Genomic DNA, 13,867 nt, shown 5'->3' with positions numbered 1-13,867 from the left:
GTTACCGGACAATTCAAAAATACACATTTTATAGCAAGGGTGACTAACCTTTGAAAGCCAGGTGAATAAAATGTGTAATATCAAAGAATCATACATTATGCACACTGTGCTGTGCCTTCCCCCAAAAACCTTCTTCCACACTTTGACGCTATATATTCACCCCATGTCACCAACTTATGACAACAAAGTCACTTCCCAACTGAATCTCCCACCCATGACTCCACCTCCATCTAAGGGCCACTTTAATTTTTGAATTATTTTTCTAACTTTTGTCTAAAAGCTACTCGAATTTCTAACTGCTATGCAAATTTCCAGAGCAGCATGAGGGTCAGGAGACACTGTAAGCTGCTCCATCTTGATAGCATCACCATCAAAAAAAAACATCAGGTGAAACCATATGTAAAATTATAGTTTCTGATGGTGTCATTTTTAACGCAGCTGGCTCGGATGTACCTGGCAGGAGCGGGCGGCAGCATGAGGGCCATTTCCACAGGCGGGGCTGCAGACGGCGGCCACACGGCCGCGGCGGTGGGCAGGGGGAGCTCAGAGGTCTGCGTGGCCACAGCGTGCTTCGGGGGGGGAGGAGGCACTTTATCAGCTGTCAAAAAGCTTGCTGCATCGGGAGCAGGCGACTCCGCCGTTATTTTCCTGGTTGGTGTTAATTTTACAAGTAATTATAACGAGACAACACGTGGAGAAGAAACCTCTCATTTGATTAAAAATACCAACCAGTAATGGACAACTCTTTCTAGCTGGTGTTCTTGCATCTTTCGTAAGAAGAACAAGCGAGTAGCACGTGAGGGCTTTTTTTTCTTCCCTAGGAGACGAATACTCATCCCCTAGGAATCAGACCATGCTGAAAGTGGTTCTTTGGGGTGGTTTTACAGCTGAAGCTTGAGAGCTTAGAACCGGGCTTGTTTAACCACAAAACCAAACTCTTTGGGTAAAGTAGTTACTCAAAAAATAGACAACAAACTTGAATGAGAGCACAACCAGTATATTAATTAGAAACTCTACCTAGTGTCAGTAGATGACACTTTAGACACTGTGGCTACTTGGCTGCTGGTATTTAAAACCTGAACAATTGCAGGGGGATGAGGTGTGCACTTGGGAAGGGATTCCAAAGGGTTCTCAAACAAAAGTTCTCTGAAGTAAAGCAGAAGGACAAGTAGCATTCACCACAGGAAAGCAGTATTTCCCCCCCATATTTTACTTCCTCTTGCTTGTCACCAAACCGAGACAACCATAAAAGATCTGACAGTTTTAGTTCGGTCAGTCCAAGACCTCCTCTTCTCCACAACCTGACGCTCATTTGCCAATTAAATGAGCAACTCCTGTCTTTGCAAATTCCCTTTTGCATGACGACTAACTGAGGGAAGTTGTTTAGGGAAGCTGATGTAGAAATGCCAAACCTGCCAAAAAGGAGATCTGGCTGAGTTCAGGAGAGCACAGCAACGGTTACAACAATCCACGACAAAACAGGGGTATGCAGGTATACCCTTTCCTGGAGTTGCCCTCAAGTTTTTCAAAACTTCATACAGCATCTTTGTGAAGCTTTGAAGTCATAAAAAGGGCCTTGAAGAAGGCGAGGAGAAGGGGAGTAAATCACCCTATTTAATACTAAGTCTTTGTATTTATGACTATCAGGAATAATTCCATTAAAAGAAAAGATAAAAGTAGGTCTGTATGACTGTAAAAAGCATGTATATAAAAGAGGAATCTAAAAGACTTGCTGGCACTGGATCTGCTTTATATTAGTTATATATTTCTCAGGAAGTGCCAGATTCTGCGGTTTACATGGTCTAAAGTTGCCAGGATGACTTTTTAGGATGACTTTTTGCAACTTTCTGAAAGGCTGTAATTGCTCTTAAATATTTTACTGTTAAACTTATAGGAGGATATTGCATATATGAAATTGAGTAATAATACACTATAAATTACAGTAGTTGGTTATGTTGCCATATGACTAGTTTAGGCTTTCAATAAAGAGCTAGAACTACAATAAAAAACCATTATGCTTTATATTATGAAGTCTGCCTTATAAGCAGTGAACCTAACTTTAATCCAGTAATCAAATCCAGATCCTTCATACACTTCACAGCAAGCTCTTTCTCCTTCTTGGTGGTTCAGTAGTGGGTGGTACCAATCAGAGAGCTTCAGCCAAGAAAAGACGGAGCCCATTAGGAAAATAAAGACCTATGCCAGTCATCGAGAACAAATGCAGGGCTTTAGTGGCAAAAGCAAGTCTACTGGCCTTTGGATGGCCCAATTCTGCTTTACTAAAAGTCTGACATGGCACACACCATGCTCCATACGGATTTCTGATAGCTGCCATTTTATAAAGAAGGGGTTTTGGAGATCACCCGAAAGAGAGTTATAAAAGCAGCGACATTGGCTCAGTAACAAAACATAAACACCAAATATAGTTGCTACACTGGTGACCTCTCGTTTCAGGAGAGAATCAAGACTACATAGCTTTGTCAAATAATTTATGTTCCCCTTCCCACACTCGATGCTAATCCTTCCTTCTACAGCTCTGCAGAAGCTGCTCAGATTTCTGCCCTTCTTGAGTAGAAAATACTGATCATCTACTTTTTTGACTATTTGTATAAATACTTTGGCACTCATCCTGAACCACCACGAACATAGCTGTCCTTTCCAATTTCCTGTGGCTCATTTTAAAGCTGCTCTCTTGCTAGGTTAATTTTGCCAAATAATAAACTTAGAGCCATAGGTCTTGAGTGAGAGTAGATTTAAATTTCCTTTCCCTAGATACAGATCCAGAGCTGGGATTTAGAAAGAACTCCTTGGTACTCAGAACACAGTAGTTGTAGCAGTATCTGCAAGGCATCTGCAGCTCAGTAGGCGTAATCATACTAGGGTTTCATTGGTAGACATGAAAATCAACTACTGAAGTAATACTTTTCCCCCTGCCGTTTTCATCCCAGGTTTTCTGCTTTAAAAAACCCCACAAAACACCATGAGTATTGCCATACACCTTTTGTGTATATTGTTCATCTTCGGTGATTTATAACTACTCACCCCATCTGCTTCCTAGGATTTAAGAGAACGTGCTGCTGAAACCATCACAACCAAATCTTCTTTTCCGTGTTGGCTCAAACCATAGGTTACTATGAAGGTACTGGCCAGCTGTCCAAGCAAACCTCTGTCATCATCCACCATCCCTGCCTGACTAATCTCATGTTAGCTCATGAAGGTACTCTTCAAAAAAGCCTTCAAAAGACATTGCAAGAAAACAGACTTGACATATTTTGGTGTGAGGTTTCGCCTCACCTCTCTCAGCTGGTTGAGACTATTGCTTTAAAGATGAAACTGTCAATCCCAAATCTTAGTATTAGATTTCTAGTTGCAGAAAGCCGACACAGGTATGGGCAACTCTATATTCCTATACGCTTTTCACAAGGACAAGTCTCTGTCTAGAGGCCTGGCAGGACCAGGCACTGTTCATTCAATTCTCATTTTTAAAGAAGCAGCTTTGTTTCGTGTTACAACTTCATGCTTCTGCATGTGTAATGAACACTAGCTACCTGGAATTAAAAAGCACTCCTGCACTATGAAACACAAACCATCACAAAATGTTATTGACTTTCAATAATAGCATCATGACCCTCCAAATTACTGTCACTGGCTTACATCCAAAATTACTATCGCTGTCTAGTACCCACAGATGACCTCCAAAACATCACCAATCTGCCAAGGTAAGTGCCGGTGAAGCCATCCAAGGCCAATGACAAGAAATTTGCCAGATAATCATCCAGTCTTCCTCGTTTGCATTGTAACACAGCACAGTGTTATGAATTAAACAATCCACTTCTTAAATTTTTTAAAAATATTTTTAAAGGCATCTTTCTGTGTGTTGAAGAAATCTGAATTCACTTTTGAGTTGTTGAGACCACTGAAAAGTTACTCCATCCAGGTGACACCCACTGACAACGTATCGACACACACTAAATATCGTGTCTTATTTTAACTGGTATCCATGAGGCTGTCCATGAATCTGCCCAGCTTTATTTAATTTCTCTTCTCCTTCCCCCTCCTACCATTTCCAGGAAAATCCCTAGTCACGGCAGATTAACAAAGTTTATTTTAAGCGAATGACAGACAACCCTTTCTCCCAATACAGACAAATCTAGGCTAGAACAACATATAGACAGATCGTTAACTGAATCAAACCCCCCTCTGAATGATTTACCTCCCAGGAGCTGCTGCGGCAATGTGTTCAGAATGTCTGGGAGAGGGGACACTGCCAGGGGAGGACTCTGCTAACGGCAAAAGAGCGGCTGCAGGTTCTGGTCTAGGACCGTTTTCACTCCATTCACAGTAATAAAACCAAATGGAGACACCCAGAGAAAGAGATTTTTAATCCACATTGAAATAGTATGCTGAACAGGAGACACTGTGCATTAAAATGTTAGTAAATTGAAAAAACAAAAAACCCATGGAGTTTACAGCAAAATACAAATAGGGGGATAAAATAAGGCACAATACCCTTAGGCAGTGTCACGCTTTTAGTGAAGGTTGAGAAGTGTCCTGCTGCTCATAAAATCAGAAAGCCAAGTAGTATTTTACATTTACAAAGATGGAACACATATATTCGCATGCAGAATTAAGTATCTTAATAATTAAGTAGGGAGCCTTAAGTGCTGAAAATTATTGAACAGACTTAGGAATGACCAGGGAGCAGACCTCATAGGTGGTAAAGGTGTGGATGGGAATTCTGGTACAGATGGCATCTCCAAAGTCTAGGTAGCTACGGAGTTTTTATTCAGATTAATACAGGTATCCTGGGCTCTGGCTCCATTAGGTAGATCTGCAGGTATGCTTTATAGATATTTATGACATGGGGGGGGGGAGGAATAAATACATGACCAAGAGTGGGACAAATATTTTCCCGTGGCTAGGGATTAGCTAAACTACAAATCTGGAAAATCCAGACACATCTTCACTCAGGACAATGAACTGACTCCTCAATTTAAGGCCAAAACCAAATGTGTACCTGGTTGCTCAAAAGGAGATGGTTAAAAGTGAACATCTAAAACATACTTAGAAATAGGGTGCTGCAGAATTAGAACTATTCAGTTACTAAAAACACATAAATAAACTTTACATAAAGGCTAGACTTTGCCTTTCTAAGCTTTAAGTAACTGGTTTACTTAACTGTTTTACACATTTCAGTGAGGGCTTTCTACTTCTATTTCCTGTCCTTCCAGCTGCTGAAAAGAAAAATCTATTTTACCCACACAAAAATCCCTAGTGGGTTACAGTTTAGGGATAAACAATAATAAAAAATCCACAGGGCATTTGTCTTGGACAATGCCTGCCTGAAAAGTTGAACATTATTAAATTGGGATATTTATCTGTAGATTACTGATGGAAGAGAAGTGTCTATTTCATTGTTTGTCATATTCATCCCTCTAGGTGCTCTCTTAAATGTGAGCTTATTCATTTATATCAAAAACCACTCAGAATATTTTTTCAAAGATCAGATGTATACTGGGAATCAGACATGAGCTAGGGCATGTTATCCACATGCAAATGGAAAAGCAGTCCATTGTTTTGGAAACAGTAACAAAGTCCAAAATTTAACCTCAACAAGTGTTGTGCAACGGGGATATTAGAGAAGAGATGACATCTTTAAAGCAGTAAATGAAATTAATTTCACACATTCATAAAACATTTTTGGAACTAGTGATTTGTTACTATGAATTTATAGGAAACTAATAATTTTGGTAGCCTTTCTCAAATTATTCTCATCTCCTCAGTAGACAGACTCCATGACTATCTTACGTTTAATTTTAATCAAAATAGAGGCTTCTATACTTTGAATTATTTAGAGAGGCTTTTTTCTTCCATTTCTTGCTAAAGCAACTCAACTTCAAACGGACAAGAGCTGGTAAGATAGATAAACGTAATGGTAAGTTAAATACCAATGTGAAGATATTCTCATTACCTAGGGACATCTCTAAAACATAAAAATACTTGAAGGTCAAACCATTCTGCCCTTATGAAAAAAACTTTACAGAGTCTAAGTGACAATTTTTCATAGTTTTCTTTGCATTGATGTCCTCTGAAACTCCTGCCTTCCTTTCCATTCATAGAAAATTCTTTAAACCCAGCAAAACACTACTTCACATTCCTACTTTAATACGCAGTATTCTATCAAATAATTATATGGTGGTGTATGTGCACTCAGTAACACACTTGGGTTTAGTAACAGTACTCACTACCAAGTTACACGATTGGGGGGGGTGGAAATCAAACTGATTGGCACTTCTCATCAAAACAGTCTTTAGTGAAATTATTAAAGTGAATATTTTCCTCTACTGTCCTTAAGGAGTTAACCCAAAAGGTGTGTAAGATGTGATATGCCTTGGTCCATCGTTACCAATGCAAATCTAATTGTACTTTATGTTGTGCATTGTTAGGCATCCACATCGGTGACTGTTAGTGTTAGATAACTTGGCTATTACCTGAAGTCTCCATTTTCTGTTTGGCTTTTCCTAAAGATAAAATGACAAATACCATAAGCTACTGCTGTACTGTATAGTAGTATAAACCATCTGAAAAGGAAACACAAGCTTAAAATGCTTCCAAAGGTCTCTATTCATTTCAGTTTTCCAAGTTGTGCAATAAAAAAACCAACCCCGCCAAGTCTGCAGAAGCATTTGCAGTGGACATCGATCTGTTCACAGGACCAATTCCGTCAGAAAAGCGTGTAGGTCAGCTGCACAAACTAGAAGCCAATTGCAATGGTTCTCATTAAGCAATTATGAAAGATTGGGCTTTTATATGTGCTTTACAATTCACCTTTGAGGTTTGAAACTCCTCTAATTCAATAAGCATTGCAAAAGCCGTGAGCGAGTTTTACTTAGTAGAATTCTTACTCCTGCAGCCCCCCAAAAGGTCAGTCATTTTATTGGTTTCTGCAAATCTTGTGTCAATTATGACAACACAAACACATACCCCATTTTTAACGTGATCAGGAACTCTACTACTGTGATAGTTTTGTACAATTCAGATTGTTTCTACTATGCAGCAGGGATTTAACTGTTTCTCTTACTATAATCTGTGAAGGTGCAATGAAATTACAGCTCCATGCTTCAGAAGACTATTCAAGGAGTCGGAGAGACTCAAAAGAAAAACAGACAGAGCTAAGATAAAAGCAACTTTTATTAAAATACTCTTCAAGCTTCAGAAAGCATAAATTAATGAATGTGTAGCTACTATAATACATTATTTTACAGGAGAACCATAGGGCCATGAAGCTTTTATAAACACAAGAAAGCCTATGAGCTTCACTCTGTAATAAATAAATACTACCATCTTATCTTGTTCTTGTTAGAGGATGTGTTGAAGTTCTTACAGGTACACAGCAATATTCTGCTCATTTTTTTCTAAGTTTTCCACAATATGAACATATTACTAGTTTAAGAAGCAGAATCTTTTGAGCTTGCACTTTGATTCACAACATCGGATTTTTTTTTTATTTATTTTTTTATTTGCTTAAAAGCAGTCTGTCTTCTTGCTCTACTTTGTAAAACATTTACAACCACTCTGAAATTGACCTGCTGAAAATCTAGTGAAATCCAAGATAATTATCCTGTTAGATACAATAGTTTGAAATAAGTGCATACAGTCCCTTCTTCCCCCAGCCCCAAAATCAAAGTAATAAAATTTCTTATTCTTTTCTTCATAATTTTCTGCTTTCTAACAACCTACAGTAACTCAAACTCAGCAATGCAAATGACTCCTTTAAGGCAAAAAAAGAACTGCAACAGCCATCTCCTCTCCCACGTTGGGAGATTCAGTCATCCAAGTTGTTCTGTTTTAAATACGTATCTTTTGTCAACTAGTGATTAGCACAAAAACATTTTCATCTCATTTTTTACACATCAGTAGGAAAGTGTTAGAAAAGTATAGAAAAGGCTAGAATTTCTCTCGCAGTAAGGCTAGTGAAATACGTTTTCTTATTTCTTTTTTTTTTTTTTTTTTTTTTTTTTGCAAAGCAGATGGAAAAGAAGAAAGGAAGAAAATGTTTCTATTTTGCTTTTGCAACTTGGGAAAATCACTGGACATTAAGAACACGTGCTGAGACTTCATGGTGCCAGTCACGTAATTTTGTATATTTGGGGCTAAAGACGTGGATGGGAACCTTTTCCCTGTGGAAAGAAGTGATAGAAGAAAAATAAGAAAGAAAGAAAGAAAGAAAGTTTGTCTTAAGCAGTTTCACAAGCGAGCATGCAATCTCCATGCACTACTCCTATCCGCACATTGCCTTCCTCTCCAAGTCAAAAACTTGGATCCAGTGTTAGGCAAAGTCAGTAGAAGCACTCCCACTGACTGCAAGAACCATTAGATTTAGGCACTGGTTGGTCCTCATTTTGAACAATCTTATCCCAAAGTAAGGAGACAGCTGACCCTCGTTCGCAGTCCAGAATGGTAATACTTTCCAGCTATGCCTTGCAATCTGATCCACACTCGCAAATCAAAAATGCCTGGTTAGATTTAGGAAAACATGTCGACAAGCTGACCTCGTACAGAAAACCAAATCCAGTCCAAGATTACAGAAAATCTCAAACTCCTGCGCAAACACTAATACTGGACTGCACCAACAGATTTAAAAAGGTCGGTCTACGCAGAAAAAGATTTTGATTTTTACATGCTGAAATAGAAGGCAAAAAAAGAAGCAGCATTTTAAAAACACCCAGATGTCACACAAATGCACCAAACACTATCAGTTAAGAATTAAGACATGCAAAGTATTAAAGTAATAAAAATGTAAAACATCAACTCACTTAGTCTTCTTTGCAGCTTCATGTTCTGGTTCTTTCACTGCAAGAAAACAGAAAATTTTTATTTTCTAAGGCACTAAAGGCACTGTACCACCGCACACTGAGATTCTCCCCTGTGCCAATGCATTCACCACAGCAGGGATTACAACAAGGCTCGTTAGGACTCCTCAATTCTAAATATGCCCCAATGGAAATGAGGTATGTCTATAGACTTCAAGAGCTCCTTTGCCAGCAGGACTGCTGAAAAGTGGCTCTGCTGGTCTCTGCCCTTTCCCTTGGCCCACTCTCCACGTTGGCATTGAGAAAGGTGAGTTGAGAAGGGGAAGATGGATGGAAGTTGGGAGGCATTTCTTTTGGACAAACGTCCAGTGGGTTTATACCAGGTGATAACCCACGTGTCTGTTTGCAGCCAGGCTGTGACCATCAAGGTGCTAGAGGACTGCACATGGGATAATGTAAATTCCCAGCCCTGATTTTAAGTTTGGCAAATGTAATTGCAGTCACCTTCTGACAGTATTTGTCAATATGATTAATTCATCAGTACTGGACGACATATTATTTGATGTTCACGTCTCATATTCTGCCCTTACAAGGATTAATGAAAAGAATCCAAAGACAGACAATGATCTATTAATAGACTAGCACAACTACCACAAAACAATCAGGTAATTGTCCAAGTTCAGAATATTTATCACACATGGACTTATTTGGGGAGCTGTTATTATTGGCTTCTAGAGTAATTGTGCCAGAGAATCGATAGTTGATTTAATCAAATCTGTCCCTGGGGAGGGGGTCTGATTTCCTCTCTGCCTTCTTTATTGTGAAAGGCAGAAGAATGAAATAATCACCTCTACATTAGCCGCCTCAGTCTGAACGTGACTGAGCTCAAATCTCCTGATGGCACTTCTGATGGCTTTTACACAACATTACAGATCTCAGCCAATGAATTATAACTGACAGTATAATACGAAATTGAAGTTTTATCATAAAATTATATGACTAGGAATGACCTTCTCTGCATCATCTCTTCCAGTCCACAGTACATGTGATCACACCATAACATAAGCAGAAGATGGAAACATGACCAGGAAATAAACTGAGGAACTTTGGATTTATGCTTCTGATTGGTTAAATCATTGCAGATCACACACCTTTGTATGACTGTCAAAGATTTTCTACATGCCTGAAAACACCTTAATTTTTCTGGGGCATTAAATTTGAACAGGAACGTCGCCATTTTGGTGATACAGGAGGGGAAAGAAACAACAAATACATACCTGCCAACATCTTTGGAAGTAGAAATGGAAATTTTAAGATTTATCTAGAATGTATTAATATTCAACTCAATCAGGAATAATGTCCAGTAATGTCTATGTCCTGAGCTATTTAGCAATAGTAGGAGTTTTACAAAAATATTTTCCTACTATAGACTTCTAAGACTTTTTTCTTTTAAAGAGCTCACCAAAATTCTGCCTACTGGATTTATTATCCAAGAGGGAAAATGCAAGAGATGTGACTGAATCCTTTCACTCTTCCCCCCGCCCCCAGCTTTTAAAAACACCTATCTGTCCAAGGCCATCACTTTTATTTTGCTTACACCAAACTACTCACTACGATCAGTGCCGGTGATTTGGGCAAGGATGCGGAAAGAGCGGGACTGGGTGGTGCCTGTCCGGGGATGCCAGTCTTCGGTGTCTTCGATCAGTCGCTTCTTGCTGGCATCGCTGTGGGTGGGTGTGTGGTAAAACTCTGTATAGGTATCCACAATGTGCTTCCGCGGCGGGCTGCGCCAAGGAGAGGAGAGAGCAGTGAGTGAAAAGCTTCAGAGACCACCTGAGTTGGAGTAGCTACAAAGACAGGAACTTTTCACAGTGTTTAAAGGCAGCTTCTGCATTTGGATGTGGATGCGCAGCGGTGAGCTCTACAGGCACACCTGAACACAGATTCAGTTCTCTGAACCAAACACAGCTTTAAAATCAGTCTAACCTGACTGAAATATTTTTCCTTGTTTCACAGCTGGAACATTTGAAACAGTAAAAGACAGTATTACCAAAACATTTACATGTTTAAATCTTTACCGTTTGGGTGGGTTTTTCCTTGGAGATGACAGAGTAAGACAGCAAAAGAAAGGTTTCCCAGCATAAAAAGGAAAAGGAGAAAAAGAAAACAAGAAATAAAGTCAGAAAGTTGAAACAGAAGTGCAGCTAATTATTCTATTGAATTAATTTTGTGGGAAAGGGCACTGAAATCCAATTAATAGTGATATTCTCACTCTACTACCAAAACTGCAGCACAGAACCCCCATACTTAAACTTAAATTAAACTCACAGCAATTTCCTTACAGGAATAAGAGGGGGATTTGTTTGTTTTGGTAAAGCAAAGTAGTCTACTTAGTTCAGATCAGGTGCCCCAGGCAAATTTTCCCCTTCGTTCACAAGAGGCAAAGCACTAGCTGTGGGGCCACCCAGTACACACCAAGTCTTTTTCGGTTGGCAAAGCCTGGATCAGAACCAGGCCATCTGAAAGCGTAGGTAGCGATGTTCTGGAGCAGAACGTGAAGATATTGATGCTTGATACCCTCTCTGAAAGTCAAAGTAGTGGGGAAATTTTCCTGACAGTAGCCTACATGCTGTTATCAATCCCCATGCTAGCAGCCTTGTAAGAATACAGGGGTTTAAAATTTTGCTTTCAGTAACTGCTATAAAGAATATGTAACGGCACTAATCAGTTTAGGAAAAGATAATCGAAGATTCATACTATGTATATTAGTCCTAAAGTCTATATTCATTATCCCAAAGCACTAATCTTTAAATCCCTCTAAACATACATTTATTTTTACATAATTTACAGGAGATAACTGTACAAAACTAGCTCCTAAGACATAACAATTCTACAAAAAAAATCCCTTTAAAAGTAATTTCTGTTTTTGCCACTACATCCCCACTGTATTTTTAATGGCCAAAGTGTTTCTGGTAAGGAAAGGTGGAAAATATGAATGAGAATGATATAAATTATTAATTGTCAACAAGTAAGAATTAGGCCGATTCAGTGGAATGCATTAGTAAATACTTAAGCTTAAAAGGATACTTAATACTTAAAAGAATTATGTGAAAGGTATCATACAAAATTATAGTAAAAGACTGAATTTACTGACACGCAGTATTAGTGAAGTACACGTACCTATCAAGGTTACTTAGAGATGGAAGGGTATAGAAACAAAAACAGTGGTATTTCCAGGATGGAGTACAAGAAGTACAGAGAAAAATGAAGTAAAGCATCAAAATGGTTAATAGCAAAAATAAAATCTGAAAATTAAAACAGTATTAAAGGTGTAGAACTACATGGAAATGTAATTATTTACATGCAGTTGACTGCATTCTAGCAACTACTACAGTGAAATAAGTAGTCTTTCACATTTGTTGGAAGTGGTATATGCTGCTGACTTCTCTTGTTTCGGATCCTACTGGTCCCTTTTTTAGGGCTTAAGAGTCTACTGGTAATGACTCACTGAGGCAACAAGGTGGTGCCAGAGACAAAGGAAAATCCAATGAGACAGGCTCTCCCTTAATTCAGCCTTGAGGCAAAGGGAGAAAAGAGAAGCCAATAAAACCTCAATCATATTTATTATCCCTAACATAAAAAAATCACAGTATATGGATGTCACTCTTATTTTTGTTGTATGAATTCAATATCTGGCCCTTCATTCCATAGTCGTCAAACCATTTTTTGCGTTTATACTGTATTTCACCATTCACTAGTTGTATTACTAACACCAATTAGCCACCAATTCTTGGTGCACCAAGAATTTATCACACACAAACACCACACAAATGTTTTGTGGGGGAAAAAAAAAAAAAAAGCTGCAAAATTTAACACATGAAAAGCAAGATCACATCATGTCCAATGCAGACAAAACCATTTACTACACTAAGAAGTTACTAAGAAAAGCTGAAGCTGTTTTGCAAAATTTAAATATAAAACTCTAAGAGCTATAATTTTGCAAAACAAGAATACATGCTGGTTATTCCCACAGGAAAAACGACCATAATTCAACTCCAGTGCTGTTGATACTAACTTTGTCACTGTTGTTATCTGCAAGGGAAAAAAAGTATTTGATGTGTTAATACATTCTTTGCTTTTTGAAATATTACAGGAGTTTCCAAACCCAAGCTCTGGTAAAGCCTTATATCATGTAAGTCAAACTTAATATCATCAAGAGAACCTACAAGGGAAAAATTTAGCCCAGCTGAGCTTAAACTGAGTGAAGTCTGTGGACATCTTACCTGTTTTAAGCAGCAGGCACGTTTTCATGCATGAGTTGGCAAGAAGGCCTTGATAAAAGCATAACTGCCCGCAGCCTAGTGAAGGCAAATTGCTTTCTTTCTAAGCCAGCACTAAACATGGGAAACAAAACATCCTTCCCAATCCTGAAGTGAAGGCAAATAGTTTATACCCTGAATGTGGTTTGAGGGGTGCCAGGAGGAAGAGAGGAAATTCCGAGTACGACAAAGTGCATATCTTAAGAACTGCATTTGCTCAGCAGTGCTGTCTATGAACACGATACAAGTTGCCTTTTTTATTTCTTGAGAAAAATGAATAATACAAAACACAGAAGCAAAATGGAGTTTATTTCAGACTGATCAATTATTCCAAACTTCAATGTTTCTGCTATTTCATAAATGTCATTGATTCAATTTTAAATGGGGAGATAGTTAAAGCATCATTGTAGAAATGTAATTTTTATAAGTAAAACTAAATAAGTAGTGTAGCAGCAGACTGATATAATCACTTTAGGGGTTTTTGTTTGCTTGTTTTTGTTTTCCACCTTAGGACTGCAAGACAGTTAGACAGCCCAAACACACTATTGTAAGAAAGATGTCAAAATAAAGTAGGTTTTTACAGCTCTAAATGTTTTCAAGCTTTCCCAAACTAGATCTGCAAGGTTGGCAGTGAGACAGGGATTTCTTCACCTGTCAGCTGTGATACCCTTCAGTCAGTATTATTCATCCTGTAACCGTAAGGCAGGGCACGTAACAGCGCTCGCCCCGTCATCC

General features: G+C 38.6%; 1 protein-coding gene across 1 annotated transcript in view; it reads right to left on the bottom strand.

Annotated features, from left to right (window-relative positions):
• The window catches only part of PDLIM5 (PDZ and LIM domain 5), a 132,641-nt gene that overhangs the window by 41,180 nt on the left and 77,594 nt on the right, over positions 1-13,867 (bottom strand). The window contains 6 exon segments of the mRNA XM_075149586.1: positions 454-648; positions 4,214-4,330; positions 4,708-4,842; positions 6,492-6,521; positions 8,817-8,853; positions 10,425-10,597. Of these exon segments, the coding sequence (XP_075005687.1) occupies positions 454-648; positions 4,214-4,330; positions 4,708-4,842; positions 6,492-6,521; positions 8,817-8,853; positions 10,425-10,597 (687 nt within the window).

This window comes from Calonectris borealis, chromosome 4 (assembly GCF_964195595.1).
Source record: "Calonectris borealis chromosome 4, bCalBor7.hap1.2, whole genome shotgun sequence".
In the NCBI taxonomy this organism is placed as follows: domain Eukaryota; kingdom Metazoa; phylum Chordata; class Aves; order Procellariiformes; family Procellariidae; genus Calonectris; species Calonectris borealis.
This window is presented reverse-complemented; position numbering and strand designations above follow the sequence as displayed.